Here is a 24,090-nt window from a genome sequence, read left to right as displayed (position 1 = left end):
GCATTCATCACAGACGGGGTCAGACTGAGCTTAAGGACTTGTTCGCATGAGTAGTCAGTAACTTGTGAGTAGAAATGAGGCTGCAAATGGAGAAGACCATGAAGACTTACATACACTCTCTAGAGAGCTGGAGTGACGTCTGAATTCCTGCCTCTTTTCCCTTTCTAACATTTATTGGGAATGCTGGTGTGGTGCTATAGGATAAGCACGGGTCTGCTAACCGCAAGGTTGGCATTTCAGACCCACCAGCTGCCACTCTTGGAAACCCTATACAGGTACTTAACAACAGTGACAACATTTATTGAGCATCTTGTGCACATAGTAAGAGCTTAGTGTTTGTTAAATGAATAAAAATGGAAAGCGACCCAATCAGACAAGTAGTAAACACGAATATATCACTCTCGAGTTGTGTGGATTCTTGGTTTTGCACAACTGTGCTCTAGTTGAAGCTCCTTTTCTCCCTGGTCACTTCCTCTCCTCCTCCCCTGTCTGTAGGGACCAGTCAGTGGCAGGGTGGAGGAGACTTCTCTGGCCTTTACCATCATTGCACTCCTGCTCTCACTTTGCCCAGAAGCAGAAAAGCACTGGGCCCATCACTGTCTATACATTGTAGCTACGGGAAGAGGTTTTTAGGTGTGAGTAAGTAAAAATCAGAAGCAGACAGACTTGAGAAAAATAATGTGAAAGGTCACAAAGTATGGTTATAGCCTGTGACAGATGCAGAACCAGAGGCAAACAAAAGTTGAGGTGATTCGCGTTCAAGGCCCAGTATCCCATTTCTCTGATCCCAACCTGGTGTTCTTTCCATGATGTCGCACTGCATCCCTGGCTGAAATGGTGGAAATGTGAGAATCTCCAGCATCATTTGCTTTTTGCCTCTTTACCCTCCCAAAGTTTAGAACCTTGGTTGGGCAAGTACTTATGTTCTATTCTACAAAAATTGAATCGACATCTAAACTTACTAGCTAGATTGTTTTAACTGAAACTCTACCATAGTCTGGATACTGATATTAAATTTCATCAAAATTTACACAATTAAATTTTTTATATATGTAATTACTCTATGAATCTAGGAGGATCACAATTGTTTATGCTAAGTCAGACTTTGCTGTGGTTGCAGGAGGTAGAAAAGAACAGTAAGGAACCAGTGAAGGAGACGCTTGAGTACTCACTTGATGCCACTCACTCATGATCCTAAGGAGCTCTGGCGGCCATAGTAGGTTACATGTTGGGCTGCTAACTGCAGAGTCAGCCATTCGAATCCACTAGTTGTTCTGTGGGAGAAAGATGAGGCTTTCTGCATCCATAACGTTTTACAGCCTCTGAAACCCTCTACAGGGTCGCCGTCAGTCGAAACTGACTAGATGGCCCACACCCACCACCACTGTTCATGATCCTACTTCCAGTCTTGAGTGTTGGGTTCTTAGTTGTCAATCAAAACATGGAATTTGGGAAAGAGCACTTTAGGAATTTTAAGAGTAATGAAAGGTGCTATATGAGGGCAAATGAAAAGTTGAACTATTTTTACCTTGTCCAGATCCTCTACTGTAACACAGATTAATGACGTCTAATAAATTTCTGGATAAAATGAACTCTTTGTATCTGTGAATGTGTTCTGGGAATGGTAGGAGAGTTAAGAGCAAGGCAATCCAGCAGACAGTCCTTCATCGGAGTCTACATAGTTAAAAGACTGGTAAAATGAGCTCTCATGAAGAAAGATTTAAATGTAGAGCCACTGGGTTGAAAGGGACTTCTAAGTTGGCTACTACCCTGGAGAGTGACCTCTATGCTGGCCCTGTCGATGGTTACATGGCTTCTGCCTGGAGAATCGGCCTTGAATTGTGGTGGCATGTTAAAGTGAACTCCAACTTGCTACTTTCGTCCCTTGGAAGGGTCAGTGGTGGGGAGGTGGGGAGACGTCACCCCTTCTAGCACTTGTGTAACCTGGAACCCTGGTACCTCCTTGCTGTGCATCATTTCCCTTTCTAACCAACCCTCTCCAGCCCTGAGCTTTTTCTAAAAACCAAAGACGTGCCTACAGAGCATCCCACTCATGCTGAACATTGTTGCCTGAGAATTTATTTCTTCAAAGATTTGAGTGCCTTGCTTGGTTCTGGGGATCCAATGGTGAACAGGATGGCCTAGGTCTCTGCTATTATGCAAGAGAAGTGGGTAGGTAGGAATGAAGAAAGAAGGAAGATAACTGGCCTTCAGGCGATTGCTGGAAAATGGACTCTTCCCATTCCCTTTGGGGCTCTTCTAGGCCCTTTCACCACTCTCAACCTCTCACCCACATTCTGGACTCCCAGCTGAAGTGGCCAAAGGACCAGCCTTGTCAGCAGAGCTTCCAGGCACAGAGCCCTATACTCCCTCTGGCCCAAAGCCACTACTCCAAAGGCTTAAAAACTGCCCTTTGGCCCACATTTCTCTCCAGCCATGAATAATTTGTCCTGAGATTTAAAGTAAGGACAGAGACCACCATTTTCCTTCCTCCCTCTCTATCTCTAGTTATATTTAAGCTTGGCTAAATTAAGTATTAAATGTGTCACATATTATTCTGTTTGGAGGCTCCTTCCTGGCTTGGTTCCTCCCTTTGTTGACTTCTCATTCCCTGTACAGAGATAGAGAGTTTATGACCAACAGTCTAGCAAAGCTCCTTCTCCCATGACCTATACATATAACTTAACAGAGGGGTCGACTGTAGAACTAATTCTACTAAAAACAAGGAAAACAAGTTTCGCCCTTTTCTTCATTTTAGCAGGCACAGCCCATCATCTTTGAAGCCAGGAATTAAAACATGGGCTCTTGCCTGACTCTTTGTTAAGGAAGGGCTGGGAGGGGATAGTTCTTTGGTATCTATTGATCAGTAATATAATCTTAGTCAACATTATCACTTCTCCAGACTTAGGAGCAGTCCAGTTGACTCACTGCACATTCTACTGGCAACTTAGACTAGGTAAAGTTGAGTAAACTTTCTCAAACTCTAGGAATTTACAGAGGTTAAAATTGCTGCCTCAAAGACTAGATTACCAAGGACAGAACCTCCAGCTTTGGTTCTTTTTTTCAGTAAGGAATTTTCTTTTTAAGGAATTTTCTTAAAGTGTAGCACATTCAAGTTGATTCTGGGTTTAAATCTTACTGTTAAAATTCACTCTTGTTAGTAAATTATAAAATATTGAAAAAAAGGGGATGGAGTGTTGAAAATGGTCCCACAGGGCCTTCTATGGCAAGGAACTAAAGATTGCAGAATCACATAGAACTTTATAGTTTGTGAGTTTAATAATATGTAACCCAACATATTCTTTCTGGAAAGCAGGTATTTGAGAATTGGGGCCCAGAAACCTGTTGCAGAAATGAGCCTTGGTGGTTCTGGAATAACTCCTTCAGCTCTGGGATCCACATCATGTTGGCTAACTGTCCCTGTAGAAATCAGGATATGCCCAGGAGACCCTGGGTCAGATAACCATGACAACCAGCTGACCCAACTCTCTCTTCCTCTCTGCCCTCCTCTGTCTGGGAGGTGTTAGTAGCATTGCCCAACACTCCCTAGAGCAACTGGAATCGTTATTGCCCGAGGAGATGCTTTTCAGCCTGGGAGGCAGTTGCAGGAGTGAGTGTGGGAGCAGCAGCTGTGGAGGTCCTAAGGCATCCTCCTTACCTGGGTTGTCTTTCAAGGGAAGAAGCTGAGGGTAAGAATCTAGTAAGGGTCACCTGAGAAGTTGTATTAGGGACGGAGAAGTCTGCAGGAAACCACTGAGGGGGAGAATGTTCAAGGTGAATGGCTGGGGTGTGGAGTAAACATTCTGGGGCCATTAACCTTTTCCAGGATACAGGTGAAATGGTTGCCATTAAGAGAGGAGCCCTGGTGTCCCAATGGTTAAGCATTCAGCTGCTGACTAAGCGGCTGGCGGTTGGAACCCTCCTTCCACTCGGCGGGAGAAAAGGCTGGTGATAGACTCCCAGAAAGCCTACAAAACTCTAGGGGGCAGTTCTCCTCTGCCCCATAGGGGGTGCAACAAGACTTGAAGACAGACAACGACTTTCTCACCTGATTGGGCTTAGCGGGCAGGCCTGGCAGGTCTGACTGCTTGGAAGTAGATGAACTAAACCAGAGCGTTTCCACTAAAACAACAGCAAAACTGGTAAACCTGAAATTTGTTCGTTTCATCACTTTTGAATCTTGACTTCAGAGTCTTTAGACTTCATCTCAAGTTGCTTCTCTCTCTTACTGCTTATCATTTTCACCCTGAGCCCTTGCAAGAAGCATCTGTTTTGATAAGTGGACTGTGGAGCAACGCATCCCTATGGGACTTAAGAAGTGACCTCTTGTCTGTGACATTCACTCTCCAATTTATGTCTTCTGTTCAGGGAAACTGAGATCCCAGGCAGCCTGGGCCCAGTTGGTGGCCGGGAGAGGTAGGAAACTTCCCTGTGGATCTCAAGTCTGGGCTTTCTGATGGATTTAGGACCTTCTGCTTTGCAGCTTGAAGAGCCGGTCTGGCAGCCAACAAGTGTTCAACCATGCTGGATGAAGACGTCCCTGTAAGTAACTTGGGCAACTGAGGGAGAAGGAAGGCACAGACAGGTAAGCAAGGGTCAGGGTGTGAGGTCCATCTAGATTATATGAAGGGCCTTCAAAAAATCCATTGTCTTTTCATTCTGTTCCATGAGTGTTTTGAAGGTCTCTTGTATTCTTTAGCTCATGAGTTTCATGTCTTGTCTTAGTTTTCTTGATCTCAGGACCTTTGGTAGGGATGGTATTGGAGGATGTAAAAAACAAATAATGTCTATTAAAAACTAAGCACCTTGGAAAAAAAGGGCAGAAATTCCAGCAGTGGGGGAATGGGAAGAAAGGAAAGTTCTAAAAAGCCTGGGCTCTGTCCAGCAATCCCGGCGGAATATGTAACTGGTTAGATTAATTCAGAACCTCATTGTATCCCAGGGGGCATCATCCAAACTGTGGTCTCTAGCAATGGCCCTTCCTGGAGCTACAGGATGCACAGCCAGGCTGCTATGCATGGGGATGGACTGTGGGTCAGTGTGTTCAATATTGTGTCTCTGATCAAATTGTCACAGTGGCATGAATGGGTTTTGACACTTTTAGGTGAACCTAATGTATCTTGGCAAGGCCTCGCTGTTTTGGGCAAAGTTTAGTTAGTGAAACTTAACAATTTTTGAACTCATATAATACCCTGTTGTCCCAAGCTAGGCCTTAACTAATCTTTAACTAGAAAATGTTGTGTCAGCTTTGGGATTAAATCATAGGACACACCTACTGACGTTGGGTCCGTTCTAATGTATACAGACCCTATAGGATAGAGTAGAACTGCCTCTATAGAGTTTCTGAGCCTGCAGATCCTTATGGAAGCAGACAGCCCCATCTTTTTTTCCATAGAATATCTGGTGGATTTGAACTGGCAACCTGTCGGTTAGCAGCCCAGTGCTTAGTCCACTATGCCACTAGGGCTTCTAGAAGACAGAAATAGACAGGTCAGCTGCACAGTGAAGCCACCCTAACAGAGGTCAGGCTGTTTCTTTTACAGGACCTTTTTCTCCCTTTGGCTTTGCCTAAACAACTTCTGAAAACTCTTGTCCAAAATGGTTTCTGGTTTACACTCAGAATCTTTTTCTCATTCAGATTTTAAATCGGCCGACAGGATTAAAAGTTGGCTTTGTCTAGCATGTATATGGGTCTCCTTGAGGGGTTTTCTGACTCAGCTTCCTAAAAGTCATACAGTCCGTACCTCTACACAATGCCATAATCAAAGCCACAGAGAGAGCTCGAACTTCTGTCAGGGCGGAGGAGCTTTCTCTTTTAACTTTTTGCGTGGAGAATTCTTAACATTCGTAAGAGTAGACAGAATCTAATGAATCCCCACACCCCTTCACTTGCCCTAATCACCCACTAACCTGTGGCCAGTCCTGCCTCAGCCTCACCCCATCTACACCCTGCCTTGGATTATCTTGGAGCAAATCCCAGATGTCATGCCATTTCACCTGAGTTGGAAGCCTGGCTCTGTAAGCCACTTAATAGCTTCATGTCATCTTAGGTAAGTCACTGAGCATCTCTGAATCTAGCTCTTCATCAGCCAATTGGTAGTGATAGTGCTGACCTCAGAGGTATGCTGTGAAAACTAAATGAAGAATATCTCCAGGGTACCCTGGAACACAACACCTAGGAAGTGTTGCGCCCCTCTTCATGGCTAGAATCCACTTTCTCTTACTCAAAGGCCAGTGCTCTTTTCACTAAGATTCCTAGATGGCCAAAGTTTGATTACGTTACTGCTGCCAAAATCCACATGCACTAACTAATAAGAACACAGAGTCCTGGTGTGGTGCTGTGGGTTAATGTGCTGGACTGCAAAGTCAGTTCGAAACGCAAGGTCAGCTGCTTCTTGGAAACCCTTTACAGGGTCGCTATGGATCGGAACCGACTCAATGGCACTTAACAACAACAAGAACACAACATGCTAATAATGAACAGTGATAGTTCTATTAAGACCACACGCTTAGACCCCACCTAGAGCACTGTCTTCAAGTTTGAGTGCTAGGTTTTAAGAAAGACAATACCAGACCGCAGTGCATCCAGAACAGGGGTCACCAAACCAGGATGGTTTATAACCTAAGTTAAGAGCAGGGACCTCCAAAGGGAGACCTTGTTGTTGTCAAGTGCCGTTGAGACAATTCTGACCCATAGCGACCCTGTATAGATTTTCCAAGGAGCAGCTGGTGAGCTTGAACCACTGACCTTGCAGTTCAAATGGCTTTGCAGTCTGGCGCATTAACCCACAGCGCCACACCAGGACTCTATATGCCTTCAAATCTGTGAAGTGCTTACTCAAGACTGATGAACTAGATCTGCTCGGGGTTGTTTAAAGGACAGAGGGTGGAGGGGTGGGTGGAGGCAGATTTCAGCTCAGTAGAGTTGTCCAACAAGGATACAGGCCACTCAATAAAGGGTGAACTCTCATCAAAGGAGGCATTCAAATAGAAGTCTGCTAGAGACACTGTGGAAAGCATTCTTGTTCCAGAATCGCCTGAAGGCCTAAGATTTTGTAATTTGGTAGAGTTGGGCAGATCTAAATATATACATTCTACTACTCTTGGCTGCGGATCATTTAGTTGATTAGCATTACTGTGCTTGTTGTTAAGTGCCATCAAGTCGGTTCCGACCCATAGTGACCCGGTATAGGGTGTCCAAGGAGCAGCTGGTGAGCTTGAACCACCAACCTCGCAATTCAAACAGCTTTGCAGTCTGGCGCATCAACCCACAGAGCCGCACCAGGACTCCATTACTGTGCTAGGCACTGGGAATACAGAGACAACAAAGACTTGGTGTGTGCCTTAAGGACACCAGTTGTGACATTTCTCACATTGGAAATGTCAGACAAGTATCCATGGAATGACAGCAGAATGTCACAGCTATAGAGAGAGCCCAGCAAAAGCAGTGGTGGCTGTGAGGGAGGAGAGTCAGGAAGGCTCCATGCAGGAAGCAGTGGCCCAGCTGTGTGCTAAGGGAATGACATTTCACCAGACAGGAAGGACTATGGGATAGAAGGTGAACATTCTAGGCAGCAGGACTGTGTACATAGTGTGGGAGGCAGTATCCCAGAAAGACCAGAAAAATGTTTAGATGAATGATCTAAATCACCAGTCTAAACCTCGGGACAGGTTTGCTACCAACACTTGCTCTCTACCACTAAGTTTAAGTGGGTAGACTGGAGCATTTGGGGTGGGCTGGGAGGCTTGGCCCCTGGAAGACAGATTGCTTCTGCAGTTCTTTCTGTACAGCCTGGATGGCGACCCGGGGAACATGGCAGACTGGTTCTTACTTTCCCTTTGGGGTACCTCTGACCATGTCTGGGGTATCCAGAGATGTCTCTGGTCTCAGTTCCTCCCAGGTCACTGAACTTAGCCTGGCCTCACCATGGATACAGGCCCATGCTAGGGACTCCATGGCCTTGTGGCTGCTCTCCTGAGAGGGGAGAGGGAGGTGGGATGACTTGAATGCCTCCCTCTCTCCCTTTCTTCCATGTTAGGAGCAGGAGAATGTGCTTCAGAGAGTCCTGCAGCTGCCAGTGGTGAGCGGCACCTGTGAGTCTTTCCAGAAGACCTACGCCAGCACCAAGGAAGCCCACCCCCTGGTGGCCTCTGTATGCAATGCCTATGAGAAGGGCGTGCAGAGCGCCAGCAACTTGGCTGCCTGGAGCATGGAGCCTGTGGTCCGCCGGCTGTCCACCCAGTGTGAGTCCTCATGGTACCTGGTCAGCTGCCTGCCTGCCAATCTATCTGATCACCTGATAACCTGCTTGTCTGCTTACCTTTATGGCCACCTGCCTGCCTACTTAAGTACTTGTCTGTGTCCCATTCCATGGTCTTCCAAGGCATTGCACTACAGCTGGCATATTCCGAGGATAGCAGCGATGGATCAAAGATTTGGCAGCGGGAAGGGATGAGCACAGATGGGTCCCCGTGGGACTCTCCAGGCCCAAACCTGTCTAAGCTGAATGCATCAACAGCCGCAGCAGAAGGAACTGCAGAGTCTTGTACAAAGGCAGGAAGAGCAGTGGTAGGGCTAGCCAGGCAGGGCTTGGAGGAGGGAGAGAAGTCCTCTGGGTCTAGCTGCTGATGGTATCAGCTTGTGACAGGCGAGGGCAGCAGAGAGCTCTGAGCATGGCCTGGAGGCAGAGGGCACCTGTGTGTGCCTGCAGGCCTCACTAGACCAGCCTCCACCCTCCCACCTCTGACTCCCCAGCCCCAGCCTTGCCTTCTAGTCCTTCTGCCCCATTTGAAAATATGGTATCCAAGGCTTTTGACAGAGCTGAGGGAAATTCTGGCAAATCTAAGAAATCCAGGATCTGCTCCCATCTGAATTAGAGAATTGTGGGTATTTGAGGATTCTGTTCAGCAAGCAGGAAAAGATGGATGTATAGAAGACGCAGTCCTGGGCCAATCTCCCTACCTGCAAGCTCCTTAACTTCCCAGTCGCATTTTACCCAATGAGAAGATGGTCAAATCATTTGCAAACTCTACTGCTCAAAAAATTTCATTTGGAAAAAGTAAAATATCTGGGGAAAGAATACATGAAAGAACATATACAAGAGGGCTTCAAAAAGTCCAAGGAAAAATGAAATGAAAAGATAATGGAATTTTCCCACAAACTTTTTGAAGCCCTCCTGTATGTCCTCAGCAGCTCTTGAACCATTTGGTGCTCGCCCTAAGGGAAATGCAAATCTGTTCTCTTCTCTGTGACCTTCTCCAAGCCCTATGCTCTCAATAAAAGGCCATGGACAGTCTGGGGCCTAGATAGACTGTGACTGAGAGTTTGTCACTTTTAGACCTAAGGCCCAGGCCTGACCCCAATAAGCCCAACCCTAGGGCCCCACAGCCTCCACCTCCCACACTCCTATCTCCATTCTCCTTCTCCCCAGCGCTTACTTGGAACCCTAGGATCTGAGGGGAAGAAAAAGAATGAGGGAGAACCCAGTATTTGCCGGTGACTCACACATTTCCATCACTTACTCTTCACAACTGGCCTGAGGGTTTTTACTGTTGTCCATGTTACAGCCGACAAGCCTGAGGCTCAGACAGGCCGTGACTTATTGGAAGCCACACATTGTGATTTGGGTACAGGTGTGACAGACTCCCGAGTACCTACAGAGATGGAAAAAAACAGCCTGGGTCTCAGGGAATCACGGTGCATGGACAATAAAAGTGGCAAAGGGCCTCAAGTCCAAAGATGTGTGGAGGCAGCAGGGTTGGGGGATTTGCCGCTTGCAATGCCCCTTCCTTGGCTCAGAGACAACTGTGAGGGTCTCGGTGGGGTGCAGGGATTGCCCCAATGTGGTCCTTCACTTTCAGTTACAGCTGCCAATGAGCTGGCCTGCCGAGGCCTGGACCACCTGGAGGAAAAGATCCCAGCGCTCCAGTACCCTCCCGAAAAGGTAAGCCCATCTTTCTTCTCTCTCTTCCCCACCCTCTGTTGTCATCGCCCCCTCTTCAGCCCAGCTCGTGGGGTGGGGGGAGGGAAGAGAGTGGGAGCTGCTGATGTCATGACCCCAAGTCTTGTCGTTTCTCTGGCAAATGCCCTCTTAGATTGGAGAAGGCTGCCAGCCCCAAGGTCGCAGGACAGTCTTCTCTCCCACTATGGAATCAAATGAAGGCAGAATTTCTGGGATCAGAGGCCAACACAAACAGGAGCGTGGGGTGGTCCCATTGCCTCCTGATACCTGTTCCTGAGGTCTGGGCTCTGTGGACTTTCATTGGGCCACTGGGTGACTCCAGGAATGCAGCCCCATGTCCCTAAATCCAACCCTTTGTGGGCCAAGAGACTTGGAATGTCACTTCAGCTGGATACATATTTATTGGGTAGTTACATGGATACAGACTCCTGATGTGGTGCTGTAGGATCAGCACTGGACTTCAAACCACAAGGTCAGCAGTTCAAACCCACCAGCTGTTCCTCCAAAACCTTATACAGGGTCACTATGGGTCGAAACTGACTCAATGATACTTGGGAGCATCAGCAGCCATGGAAACGGCCCATGCTAGAGGTGTTGGGGGGATAATCTTCAGTCCCTGTCCCCCAAGCATGGATTGAGCCCTGCCCTGGGCACTTGCCATCACATGTGATTTGTGGCACCTCTCATTTTATCCTCTTCTCTGTCCTGGTGGTGCTGTAGGATAAGCACTGAACTTCTAACTGCAAGGTTGGCAATTCAAACCCACCATCCCCTCCTCGGAAACCTATATAGGGTCTCTATGAGTTGGGGGCCAACACCACTTAACAACATCAACTTTCGGGACAGTACTGTCCCCATTTTCCAGATGAGAAAACTCGTGACTGGCTATGCATATGCCTTAAGTAGAGACCACAGGAGGGTCAGTCTGTTTGGCTCTGAGGCCTGTGCTCTTCACTCCCCATTTTTCCAAATGAAGAGCAATGTCTGTCATATAAGGCGCTCCCAGAATAACCAGAGAGAACGACAGTACATTATTTTAACGCAGAACTTAGAGGAAGGTAAATTTCATCCATACCCAAAACAAAACAACAAAGCAACCACTGCCACTGAGTCAATTCCTACTCACAGTGATCCTGTAGGACAGAGGAGAACTACCCCATGGGGTTTCCAGGAGCACGGGCACAGTAGGATAAGCACTGGACTGAGAACAACAAGGTTGTCGGTTTGAGCCCAGCAGTCATTCTGAGGAAGATGAGATGGTACCGCCCCTGCAAAGGTGTGGAAAGCCTATGCAGTATCTCTGTGAATCAGAACACTTACCAACAACAACATAGCTTTCCAAGGCTGCAATCGTTACTGCACATTGTTCTGCCATAGAGCAGCTATTGGGTTGGGTTCATACAGCCAGCCTTTTGGTTAGCAGTCTAGTGCTTAACCACTTTGTTACCAGGATGCTAATGCATAAACCAATACAAATGCGGTGGACATGCAATCTGTGTTTTGAAGGAAGGATAGGAGGGGACACACAATAAAACTCAAGGGTGTCAAGACAGGATCATCAAGAAGGTGGCCTTTGGTGCTGTCCTCACAGGATAAATGAGGCCTTTCTGGAATCTGGGCTCAGGGCCCAAGACCCTGAGGGTCAGTCCTCCCAGGGCCTATCAGACTCATGTGCCTGACCCTCCCCTCCAGATTGCCTCCGAGCTGAGGGACACCATCTCCACACGCCTTCGCAGTGCCAGGAACAGCATCAGCATACCCATCGCAAGCACTTCGGACAAGGTCTTGGGGGCGGCTCTGACCAGCTGCGAACTTGCCTGGGGCGTGGCCAAAGACACTGCCGAATTTGCTGCCAACACACGAGCTGGCCGGCTGGCCTCTGGAGGGGCAGACCTGGCCCTGGGTGGCGTTGAAAAGATGGTAGAGTTTCTCCTTCCTCCTGCCAAGGAAGAGGCAGGTACTTACTATCATGGGGCAGGGCAGGGAGACTGATCCCGAGGAAGCCAGCTGGCTACCAAATTGCCTGGGAATCACAGGAGGCAGCAAGGGCTCACCCAGCCACAGTTCTAGGCTTCAGAATAGGGAAGACCCAGTGGGATTTTCCAATGGATCCATAAGCATATCTTTCCCTCCCCCTGGTGGCATAGTGGTTACGAATCGGGCTGCTAATCTCATCGTCAGCAGTTCAAAACTACCAGCTGTTCTGCAGGAGAAAGATGAGGCTTTTGGCTCCCTTAAAGATTTATAACCTCGGAAACCCTGTACAGGGTCACTATGAGTTCGAACCGACGCCACAGCACATAACAACAACAACATCTATAAGTGGTGAAAATGAGTTAACAATCCTTAGTGAGTTTGTGGTGAGCCCTAGATACAACCCAGATTTCCCCAACCCCTCTTTGATCTGTTTCCCTTCTTCCCCCCAAACCCCTTCCAAGCCCTTGGTCCTGGACACCAGCGGGCCCAGAAGAAGCCTGCCAAGGGCAAGCCAAGCCTCATGAGCAGGGTGGGGGCCCTGGCCAACACTCTCTCGCGGCACACCTTCCAGACCACAGCCTGGGCACTAAAGCAGGGTCATGCGGCGGCCATGTGGATCCCAGGTGTGGCACCTCTGGTGAGTACTGACCCTGAGCCCTGACTGACCCCCAGACTGGCTGTTCTGTGGGCAGCTTCTGCCTCCTGTTCCCCACCATCCCTGGGTCAGTGCCCTCTCTGGCCCGGGGGTCATTCTCTCTGCCAACTTGGGCTAGGACTATAGGTCTGTGCACAAGAGGCCTTAATAGCTGGTGGCGGGCTTGTCCCCCAGGGCAAAGGGGAAGAGAAAGGACAAGGTGAGAACTTAGGGAAGGCTTACCTTGCTAGAATGTTGCATCCATTCTCTTTCTGAGAGCCTCGCCCCAAGTGGGCCTCCTGCTGTGGTCCCCCACCACGTGGAAGAAGAGACTCATCCACCGTCACTCCCACAGACACTAAGAAGTGTCTTAAGTAAACAAAGTGCAGAACCTGTCCTGTCAGGGAGAGAGCCCCACTAGGTCCTGTATCCCTTACTGTCCCCAGCTTTATGGTTTCCCTTACCAAACTCAACCCACTGCCAGCAAGTCCATTCCAACTTACAGTGACCTTGTGTAGGGCTTCCGAGACTGAGTCTACAGGAGCAGACAGCCGCATCTTTCTCCTCAGAGTGCTTGGTGGGTTTGAACTGTGACCTTTCAGTCAACAGCTCAATGCTTAACCCACAGCGCCTTTTAAATCCCATTCCCACTGCTCCCAAGGTAAAGCTGCCGTTTCTAGGGTCAGCAAGGGATAAATCCCCATGGCTTGTTCTACCTCTCTTAGTACTTTAGCAGAGAGAGGTGGGAGTTTTTCATAAGGCACGTTCACATGAAGCCAAGTCCAAGAAAAGGAAATAAAGAAAACATAAAAGTTCACTTTTCAGCCATCATTTTTTTGGGGGGATGATGGACTTTTAAAAGCATCATTAGACCTGAGTCCATCATTCAAGAAGAGCTTGAGAACGTACTATGTGCCAGGGACTGTGGCTTCTTTATTTTTGGTGAACACTGAGGATTATTTACAAAGAAGGGTCAAGACTGCTTCATCCCATTGTGCATAGAGTCCGCTGTGTGGCACAACCTCGGGCCACCATTGACAACTTTAGGTGCCCGTAGTGAGGGAGGAAGATGAGGCTTTCTGCTCTTGTAAATATTTACAGCCTCAGGGGCGCTAGGAGTTGGAACCGACTCAGCAGCACACAGCGGCAGAAACAGCAGGGTTATAGTATATGTAGACCCTATATGTAGGGGTACCTAGAGGTGTTGAATGAGGCAAGCTGTGTCTCCAGGAATACCAGCTCACTTGCTCAGGTCAATTTCCTCCCACAGGGACACTTGATTTTTTTTCACCCTTTAAAGATCTGCAAGGAGTATCTATTAAAGCTAAACTAACATATATACTGTGACCCAGAAATTCCACTCCTAGATGTAAATCCAACAGTAATAAGCACTTATGTTCCCCTATGGAGGCCAAGATGGCTAAACTTCATCTCTCATACTTTGGACATATTGTCAGGAGGGAACAGTCACTAGATAAGGATGTCATGCTGGGTAAGATGGAGGTTCAGAGAAAGAGAGGAAGACCCCCAACGAGATGGATCAGCCAGGTGGCATCATTGATGGCGTCAAGTGTAGTAGTAGCAGTAGTGAGGTTGGCCCAGGATTAGACATTGTTTCGTTCTGCTGTGCATGGGGTCGCTATGAGTCAGTTCCGACTCAATGGCACCTGACAACAACAACGTTCCCCTATAGACAAGAAGGAAAATGCTCCTGTCAGCTTTATCCTTAGTGAAGACAGAGATACAATGCAGATGTCCAATAACAGAAAATGGATACATTGTATCCTTATCACACCCTGGAATGTTAATCCAGAAATGAAAGAGAAGGAACTCCTATAAACCACACATGGATGGATCTCACAACATAGTGCTGAACAAAAGAAGCTATTCATGAAAAACACTTAGACCCATCTATGTATCTGAGGTTCAGAAATCCACAGCCACTGACTACTTCCGGCCCAGTGTTGGAATTGCTTGTATCTTACTCTGGGTGGTGGTTTCAAGGTGGGACTTCAAAAAGTTTCTGGAAAAATCCCATTATCGTTGAATTCCAGTTCCCACAAACTTCTTGAAGCCCCTTGTATCTGTCAAAAGTCAGGGAACTGTACACTGAGGGTGTGTGCAGTTTGCTGTGTGGTGCTGTAGAGTCAGCACTGGACTGCGAACCACAAGGTCGGCAGTTCAAACCCAGCAGCCGCTCCTCGGAAACCCTGTACAGGTTCACTATGGGTCAGAATTGACTTGACAACACTTAACAGCAGCAACAATGAGTTATCACTAAGTAAAAAGTTTTTAAAAAGTCCGTTGGGGCCAGGCCCTGGGGCTGAAAGCTTTGGCTGTTGGGGTTGCCTGCCGTCCGCAGGGGCTCTGAAGCCAATGGTCCTTCCTTCCCGCCCTCAGAGCAGCCTGGCCCAGTGGAGCACATCAGTGGCCATTCAGGTGATGTCCCGGCGGCAGAGTGAGGTGCGGGTACCCTGGCTGCACAAACTCGCTGCCAACCAGGAGGAGGACCATGATGACCAGACGGACACAGAAGGGGAGGAAACAGAGGAAGAGGAGGAGGAAGACGAGGATGAGGACGAGGAGGAGATGGAAGAGTTCAGTGAGGTGAGAAAGACAGCAAGAATCTATTGGTTCACAACCCATGGGGGCAGAAGGTGGGTGGTGAGCAGAGGCACAGGGTGCAACTGGAATCTCTAACCCAGGGACATTGTGCATGGGCGTGGCATGCTTTACCCCATCCCAAACATCGAGCTACAAAAGCACCTCCATGCCATTCTCCCAACTGACCCTCTCACCAGCCCAGTAAGACAGGCAGGGCAGAAGCGATGGTCCCCATTTTGCAGCCAAATAAACTGAGGTTCAGAGAGGACAAGTAAGTTGACAAGAGTCAGGCCTACAGGGATTCATCTGGTTTTCCTTCAATTTGAGGTCCCTGTCCTTACCCCTCTAGCTCTGGGGAGGCTAGTGGGGTCAGAAGGCCTGGGAGTTACCGCAGGAGGCGCTGACCCTGCTCTGATCCCCAGGCGACATTCCTACCCAGCCCCAAAGGCCTCTTGGGCAGTGTGGCACACACTGTGCAGATGGCCCTCCAGGGCACCATCTCAGCTGTGACATGGGCGCCTGCCGCTGTGATGGGCATGGCAGGAAGGCTGTTGCATCTCACAACCACCCCCGATGTCTCCTCAATCAACAAGAGGAGGGCAACCCTGTCGGATGCTCTGAAAGGTGTTACTGACAACGTGGTGGATACAGTGGTGCACTACGTGCCGGTGAGTCTAGCCTCCCTCTTCTCTTGGGCCTGGATGGGGTCCCTCCTTGGAGACTTCTACAATCCTCCGTGCCCCAGAAAGACTCTGACATGCTACGACTTAGACTGTACGGAAGGTCCCTCCCCACTCCATGACATGTCCCAGGGGGTCTCTCTCCCCTCCCCCACCTGTTAGTCCCAACTGAAGGACCAGTCAGGCTTGCATGCTGCTCCCTGAGGGAGGGCTTTAGAGGGCTCTGAGGGGGTGGGCCATACAGCCAGGGGACAGCCGCTGCCCCAGCCCAGTACTATCCCTAATGCCAAAGCCCAAGGTATGCCAATGCCAGTCTTAGGGAGATCTTGGAACCTTTTCCAGAGTAAGCCACAGGTCACGTAGACTCTTCCAGAATGGGGCAGGGCAGGAGCCCCAGGTGGTGGTTGTCCTTAAGTGTGGTCCAGTAGGTTCTGACTCATAGCGATTCTGTATAGGGATTCCACGGAGTGGCTGGTGGATATGAACTGATGACCTTGCAGTTAGCAGTCCAGTGCTTATCCTATAGTGCCACACCAGGACTCATGTTGTTGTTAAGTGCCTTCAAGTTGCTTTCATCTCATAGTGACCCTGTTAGGGTTTCTAAGAAGCAGCTGATGGGCTTGAACCGCCAATGCTGCAGTTGATAACCCAGTGCTTATCCATACCAGGAAAACCAATGGTGTTTGTTATTAAGTGCTATCCAGTCAGTTCTGATTCATACAGACCTTGTATAGGGATTCTGAGAACCAGCTTGTTGGATGTGAACCTCTGACCTTGCAGTTTGCAGTGCAGTGTTTGCCGGTCAGATAGAGCCACTGTTCCCCATTGAGGTCCCCTCTAAAGGAGACCTGAGAGATCTGGACACTTTGGGAGGGGTTTGGCTTACCTTGCCTGTGGACCCCGCACCCCAACTTATGATGGACCGTCCAGTGGGTCAACCCTGGATGGGACGGCAAGGAGGAACCTAGGGGAGTGGCTGGTGGGAAGCCTAGGAAAGGTAGTCTAGGAGGTTCTAAGGTCTTAGGCAGCCCGATCCTCAGCTCCCTAGGTTGTCACTGATGGAACCGGAGAGCGAATTCCGAGATATCGACAATCCACCATCTGAGGCCGAGCGCCGAGGCTCCGCGGCCCCAGCCACCAGCCCAGAGTCGTCTTCACGCCCGGCTCAGCCCCGTGGAATGTTGCGCAACGCGCGGGGCCTGAGCGCGCCCGCCTGCCCGGGTCTGGATGACAAGCTCGCCACGTCTCCCGGGTCCCGCCCGGCCTTCCCGGCTGTGCCGCGCGAGAAGCCCTTACGCAGGGTCAGTGATAGTTTCTTCCGGCCCAGCGTCATGGAGCCCATCCTGAGCCGTGCGCAGTACAACCAGCTGCGCAAGAAGAGCTGAGGCCGCGGTGCCAACCCCTGTGCTGCCTCAGCGGAGGACCCAGCGTGACCAGCATCCAGGGCCAGGGCCATTTTTCTAACAAATGAATAGAGCCTTCACGTCTCAGTGGGCACTGACTTGTTCAAAGTAGGCCCTTTGGAATTCCAAGCCTCATTCCTTTGATGCCAACATTAACACTCCAATTTTTTTTAGTATCCTTTTTGGGCTTACATTTCAAGCCAAATTTTAGGGGCACCAGAACAGCAGCTTCCTGATTCTAAGGCTCGATTTTTACTAAAAGAGTACTTTACTTCAGTTGTTACTTTAACCAAACTTGTAACTAAATGACATCTGTTTCCAAAGTTCAGATCCACTTAATGCGGACTAATATTTGCCATCAATAGGATGAGGGTTCAAACAGGAATTCTTGACACATTTTCAGCATGAAGTCAGAGGAATAAGTAGTTAGACTCTCAGCAGACTACTCTGAAGGAAACACCAGTCAAATGCAAGAGGTCTTGTATGTTTATTTAAAATACTCGTATTAGTGTCGGATTCTGAGTATCCTTCTCAGGCAGAGTCCCAGAGCCACCTCCTTGCTCACAGCTGTGTTTCCATTCTCAGTCTCACTGCCTTCCACCTGCATCCTCGCCCTTCCATCTGTCTTTAGACCACTAGCACCCTCAGATGCCACCATTACCATGGCAGTGGTGTCCTCTCCATCTTCAGTCAGTCTATACTACATAGACATATATCCACTCTAGCCACAATCCATTCCAAATCCTGCTTTAAAACATGTGAGTTGTCTCAAGAGGCCCCCTTGAGACGTGATCCCATGCATAGTGAGATTGGACTGCTGTGATCCATAGGGTTTCCATTGACTAAATTTCAGTAGGTTAGTAAGCCTTTGTTTCTAGCCTTTATTAGTCTAGAAGCTCCACTGAAACGTGTTCAACATCATAGCAACACTTACTAACAAATGACTGGGATTGGTGGGTGCACATGAGAGGTGAATTGATTGGCTAGAAATCAACTCCAGGTCTTCCACATGAAGGTGAGAATTCTACCACTGAATCACCATGCTCCCATTTCACCCACATGTTCATACTTAACCAAATCTAGGAAACACAGAGATACAGTTTTAAAACTCCCTTCCCCAAAGAAACTACCATAGAATCAGTTCCTTGTGTATCCTTCCAGATATAGGCTATGCATGTATGAGCACTTAAGTCTTTGTTTACACAAGCTGTAGATATGATATTCACCTGTTTTTCTTTTTCACTGAATACTTCTTAGAAATCTTTTTGTATCAGTTCATATAAATCCTTGCTCTTTTTAAGGGCCACATTGTTGTTAGTTGCCATTGTACTTATTCATATGACTATGACAAAACTAGTTAGCCAGTTCACTAGTGATGGACTTTTAGCTTGTTTCCAATTTTATGCTCCTGCAAACAGTGCTACAACGAATGCCCTTATTAAACTAAGTATCTTTATGTACATGTGTTGGATACATTTGTAACTTGTAACCCTGACATGCTTAGTGAAAGACTTTACAAAGCCTTTAGAAAACAGATAAATAATGCTAAGAAGCCTTCTAAAACAAACTCTATTTGTATTGTTATTTTTATCTGCAGCTGTAGAAATGTGCTCCCATAATTTTAACGCCACCCTAAGTGTTTTTGTTGTTGTTATTAATTGCTACTCTAGTTTGAATCTAGGTGACCCCTTGTGTTACAGAGTAGAATTGCTCCATAGGGCTCTCTTGGCTGTAATCTCTTGGCCAGGCTTTTTCTTCTTTTAATCTGGGTGAGTTCAAACTGTCAACCTTTAGCTAGTTGTTGGTGTCGTTAGTCAAGCATTTAACCATTCGCCTCACCCAGGTTTGATCTGAATGTTGAATGAGCACTAACTCTGAATCAGCTGTGTTCAAAGTAGTGCTTTAGCTAAAACTTCCAGCAATTCTCATAACAAATTAGTGCATGCGGGAGCTAAAGGGATAGGACAAAAAGGGTTCCTTCTAAAGTACCCAACCCAACTTTTTAAAAAAATAACTTTAGATTTACAGACCAGATAGTACAGAAAGCTCCCATGTGTCCTTCACCCAGTTCGCCCTATTATTAGACTTTACATTACCCCATCAGAGTTACTCCATCACTTTGCCAAGATTCCTTCAAAGATGAACAGGTCTGAGCTGTGTGGTACACGACATATGAGGGGAAAACACTGGTAGGGTTCCCAGGAAGAGTTTCCTTGATCCAAAGAGCATGCCACATGGCACAACACTGTCTTCCTCCTCCGGATGTTTGAGTTTGAAGTTGGCAACTCTGAAAACACTTAAGGATAGCAGAGGGGAGAGATGGAAAAGCCAGGCTCCTTGGTAATGTTGCCACTGACTTGGCCTACTCCACAGCCCTCAATCTCTCTGGTCTCCCTATTAGTAAGATAACAAATGGCCTTATTGTTCAAATCACTTCAAGTTGTGATTTCTGTTATTTGAAGCTAAGGGTTTCCTAACACAGATCTAGCCCGAGAGATAGAGCAATTGCTATGGCCTTTCTTTATATTGCTTTTCCAGGATAGGCAATCTTCTGTATACATAATAAATTAAATTTCATGACTGCATTAGAGTTCAGTTTTTCTAATGACATTTTAAGTGACAAATACGCTTTCCGATTTTAATTAAAATCCAACCATGCATGGTGTTCCCAGTGCTCACAAGCCTCCAGTGGTCACACAGGACAAGGATTCCATCTCCTTAAGGCTGTGGGGACAGCCCCATCGCACTTCCCCAGCCTCAGCAGGGGTCAAGTTTCCCTTAACTTGAACTGTTAAAGTTCAATTCCATTTCAGACACGTTCAAACGTGAGACAACAGGAGACCTTTTTTTAAAATTTGGGCAGAAGGACATTTCCAGTTTGGGGGGCTGGGGGTGGGGAGATCAGCAGCAGCAGTGGAAAACAGAGATGGGAGGAGACAGAACTGTGAACTGAGAACAAGGTTGGCTGGTGTTCACTTTGGGGACTTGACTTCTAGAAAAGGAGATCAAGATCAAAGAGAGGCACAGGTAAGATCTGGGAAGAATTTTCAGCAGAAAACTTCATGTCCCGGGAGAAGCACTGGTCCACCCATGTGCATCATCCTTCTGGAAGCTCCAAATGAAGCTCCAAAGTCTGGCGTTCTTCACAATAGTTCCCGGGGCTGCTGTTGGAAAGACTTGCAGCCATGCAGCATCTCCAGTGGAATAAGACCTAGCAATCTGCTTCTGTAAAGATTACAGCTTAGAAAACCCTATGCTGCCACGTCTATTGGGTCCTGATGGGGTTGCTATGAATGGAAATCTGCTCAACTCTACCTAGCAACAACATCAAATGAACTTGCATGACTGGGTCCTTAACACTGTCAGTGATTGGTTGAATCACTGAATATGCATGCCTGATTTCCATCAAGCTCCTCCCTTTTACCCTGAAGTTAATTTTTCCAACGTGGTCCCTGGGCTCCCACCTCATTTGCACAAGTTTAAGTGTTGCCTGGCTGTATTAGGATTTAAAAAAAAAATAAAAAGCTTGGATTGCTAAGGAATTCTAAGGGCTATTTTCAGAAAACAAGAGATGAAAGGGCACACACAAGGGCAGAAGAGGAAAACCAGAGGTTCTGTAGGGGCCTAAGTGAAGGGAAGACATTGGCTTGGGGTGGCTAGGTTGTGGAGCACAAAGAGATTTGCCTGGACTGAAAACTACTAAGAAGGGGGTTAATCAGTGCTTCTTGTTGTTGTTATGTGCCGTGGAGTCGGTTCTGACCCATAGCGACCCTGTACAGGGTTTCCGAGGCTGTAAATCTTTATGGGAGCAGAAAGCCTCATCTTTCTCCTGCGGAACAGCTGGTAGTTTTGACCTGCTGACCTTAAGGTTCACAGCCCGAGCTAATAAAAGAGATTATGAAAGAGTCAAGGATGGCTTAAGGAGTTGGGTAGATAGTGGGGGCACACTGGAAGAGGAGTTGTTTGGGAGTAGTCCCCAGGGCAGCACCTACCCAGGTAGAAGCAGGATGAACACCTCTGTGAGGTTCCCACTGCCCATTTGCCCACAGAATAACCTCCGTACCTGGAGAGGCTGGCTAAGAACTTAACACCAAACTCATTTCTCAATGGGTGAGGCAGTTGTCCATTTAGAAGCTCAAGGCGGCGGGGAGTAGAGCCCACAAATGAAACCCATGCTCCTTCCATACTGGGGACTTATACGCCAGAGGTAGGGGGCTAGGACTTGTAGGATCTGCTCTTGGGTGAAGTGCTCCAAGACAGATGCCATCCATTCTCTTCCTGGCATCCTGAAAAGCCATTGTATCAGGACTAACCTAGGTGAAAAGGGCAGAAAACAGGGACACAGAAAAGAGGGACTCTTCCTGAGTGTAGGGTGTGCAGCCAGGGCCCCATCCACACACATAAAACAGATGGGATGATCTCACAGCCGGTGTGTCCTCCAGTGTCTTATCCACCCAAAATTCAGTGCCGTCAAGTCAATTCCAACTTAGAGAGACCCTATACGGGGTTTCTGAGTCTGTAAATCTTCATCTCTGTTCTACAAAGTGACTGGTGGGTTTGACCTACTGACCTTGCGGTTAGCAGTACAGTGCTTACTTTACAAGGCCACCGGGGTTTCTTAAAACCTGAGTTGATTGCTATCCATGTTGTTTTTAGGTGCTGTTGAATCAGTTCTGACTCATAGCTCCCTGAGGCACAACAGAACGAAACACTGATTGGTCCTGTGCCATCCTCACAATTGTTATGTTTGAGCCCATTGCAGCTGCCACTGTGCCAATCCATTTCATTGAGGGTCTTCCTCTTTTTCACTGACCCTCCACTTTACTAAGTATGATATCCTTTTCCAGGGACTGGTCCCTTCTGACATGTCTGAAGAATGAGAGATGAAGTCTCATTATCCTGGCTTCTAAGGAACATTCTGACAATACTTCCAAGATTTGTTTGTTCTTCTGGCAGTCCATGGTACTTTCAATATTCTTCTCCAACACCATAATCCAAATGTATTGATTCTTCTTTGGTCTTCCTTATTCATTGTCCAGCATATGAGGTGACTGAGAAAACTTGATTTGGGTCAGGAGCACCTGAGTCCTCAAACTGATGTCTTTGTTCTTTAAGACTATAAAGAGGTCTTAAGCAAGAGATGTGACTAATGTAATAAGCCATTTGCTTTCTTGTCTGCTGCTTCCATGATTATTGATGGTGGATTCAAGCAAAATGAAGTCTTTGACAACTTCAATCCTTTCTGTGTTCATGTTTCTTATGGGTTCAGTTGTGAGGATTTTAATTTTCTTCACAATGAGGTGTAATCCATGCTGAAGTCTGCAGTCTTTGATCTTTATCACTAAATATTTCAAGTCCTCTTAGTTTCCAGCAAGCAAGGCTATGTCATTTGCGTATTAGTGGTGGTGGTGGTGGTTATGTGCAGTGGAGTCGGTTCCAACTTGTAGCCACTCTGTCCAGGGTTTCAGAGGCTGTAAATCTTTATGGGAGCAAAAATCCTCATCTTTCTCCCACGGAACAGCTGGTAGTTTCGAACTACTGACCCTGAAGTTTGCAGCCCGATTCGTAACCACTGCACTACTTGAGCTCCTCATTTGCATATTGCAGGTTGTTAATGAGTCTTTCTCTAATCCTGATGCCATGTTAGTCTTCATGTAATCCATATTCTCAGATTATTTGCTCAGCATACAGATTTGAAGAAGTGCTGAAAGGATACAACCCTGACATACACTTTTCCTGGTTTTAAACCATTCAATGAACCCTTGTTCTTTCCAAATACTGCTTCTCGGTCTATGTACAGATTTCTCATGAGCATGAACACAATTAACTTGTTCAGGAATTCCCATTCTTTGCAATGGTATATATAATTTCACAAATAAGCATCTTTCTGGTAGTCTCTGCTTTCAGCCAAAGTCCATCTGACGTCACTTGTTTCACGTTCCCTTCTGAATCCGTCTTGAATTGCTGGTAGCTCCCTGTCACATGCTACAACTATTTTTTTAAAAAATGATCTTAAGCAAAATTTTACTTGCAGATGGTATTATATTGTTCAGTGATTTCCGACTCATAGAAAATCTTAAAAGGGCTGGTGGTGGTGATGTACCGTGGAGTCGGTTCCGACTCATAGTGACCCTGTACAAGGTTTCGGAAGAAAGCCTCATCTTTCTCCCGCGGAACAGCTGGTAGTTTTGAACAGCTGACCTTAATGTTCACAGCCCGATTCGTAACCATTACACTAGTGATACCAGACCAGAACAGGGAATGAGAGAGGAGATGAAGACTTCCAGATGCCTGGGGAGAACTCAGTTGTGCTTGAGGGGGTGTAGGGAGTACAATAGAGGGGCAGCAGTGGGGGTGTTGGGGTCTTCTATAACGCAAGGAAGAATGAATGAACCAGTTCATTGTATTCAGTCTTAGTATTAGAGAATTAACTCTCCCCTCGCAGAGCGGGAAAAGTCCCTAATTAGTTTTCATTTGCTCACTTGTCATTGTGAGATTTAGACGAACTAGGCTGGTCTCTTTAGTCTCCGCATCCCCATAAACTGGCTAGCGTCCGCAAAAGGATGAGAACCCGGCGGCTGAGACACTAGGAGGCGCTGAGAAAAGGCCGACGTGGTGGTCCCGCCCCCGACAAGGCCCCGCCCCGTCTGCGGGCCGACTCCGCGGCGCCGCGCGGCTAGTTTCTTGCCAGCGCTTGCCAGGGCGGGCGGAGTTGAGGGTGAGGGGCGGGGGTCCCAATGACGGCATCCAGACGCGCCGCGCTGAGCCTCCTAGCCTGACTGCACGGCCTGAGGACTCCGTCTGTACCGGATCAGGTGGGTGTTGTCTGG

General features: G+C 47.6%; 1 protein-coding gene across 1 annotated transcript; it reads left to right on the top strand.

The window, feature by feature from the left end:
• Nucleotides 1-834: 834 nt before the first annotated feature.
• On the top strand, nt 835-17,242 carry PLIN1 (perilipin 1). The gene is made up of 10 exons (XM_006867173.1): nt 835-845; nt 4,369-4,416; nt 4,491-4,542; nt 8,040-8,244; nt 9,862-9,944; nt 11,655-11,919; nt 12,401-12,576; nt 14,974-15,180; nt 15,600-15,845; nt 16,898-17,242. The coding sequence occupies exons 1-10, from the start codon at nt 835-837 to the stop codon at nt 17,240-17,242; spliced, it is 1,638 nt and encodes a 545-aa protein (XP_006867235.1).
• The last annotated feature ends 6,848 nt before the right edge of the window (nt 17,243-24,090 follow it).

Source organism: Chrysochloris asiatica, unplaced genomic scaffold (assembly GCF_000296735.1).
Source record: "Chrysochloris asiatica unplaced genomic scaffold, ChrAsi1.0 scaffold00101, whole genome shotgun sequence".
Lineage (NCBI taxonomy): Eukaryota > Metazoa > Chordata > Mammalia > Afrosoricida > Chrysochloridae > Chrysochloris > Chrysochloris asiatica.
This window is presented reverse-complemented; position numbering and strand designations above follow the sequence as displayed.

What these genes read in the sequence shown, in the direction of transcription:
- PLIN1 (XM_006867173.1), top strand. An exon ending in TCCCAGGTGTGGCACCTCTG is followed by an intron (nt 12,577 to 14,973) that starts GTGAGTACTGAC and finishes TCCCGCCCTCAG; the next exon opens with AGCAGCCTGGCCCAGTGGAG. An exon ending in CAGTGGTGCACTACGTGCCG is followed by an intron (nt 15,846 to 16,897) that starts GTGAGTCTAGCC and finishes CCCGATCCTCAG; the next exon opens with CTCCCTAGGTTGTCACTGAT.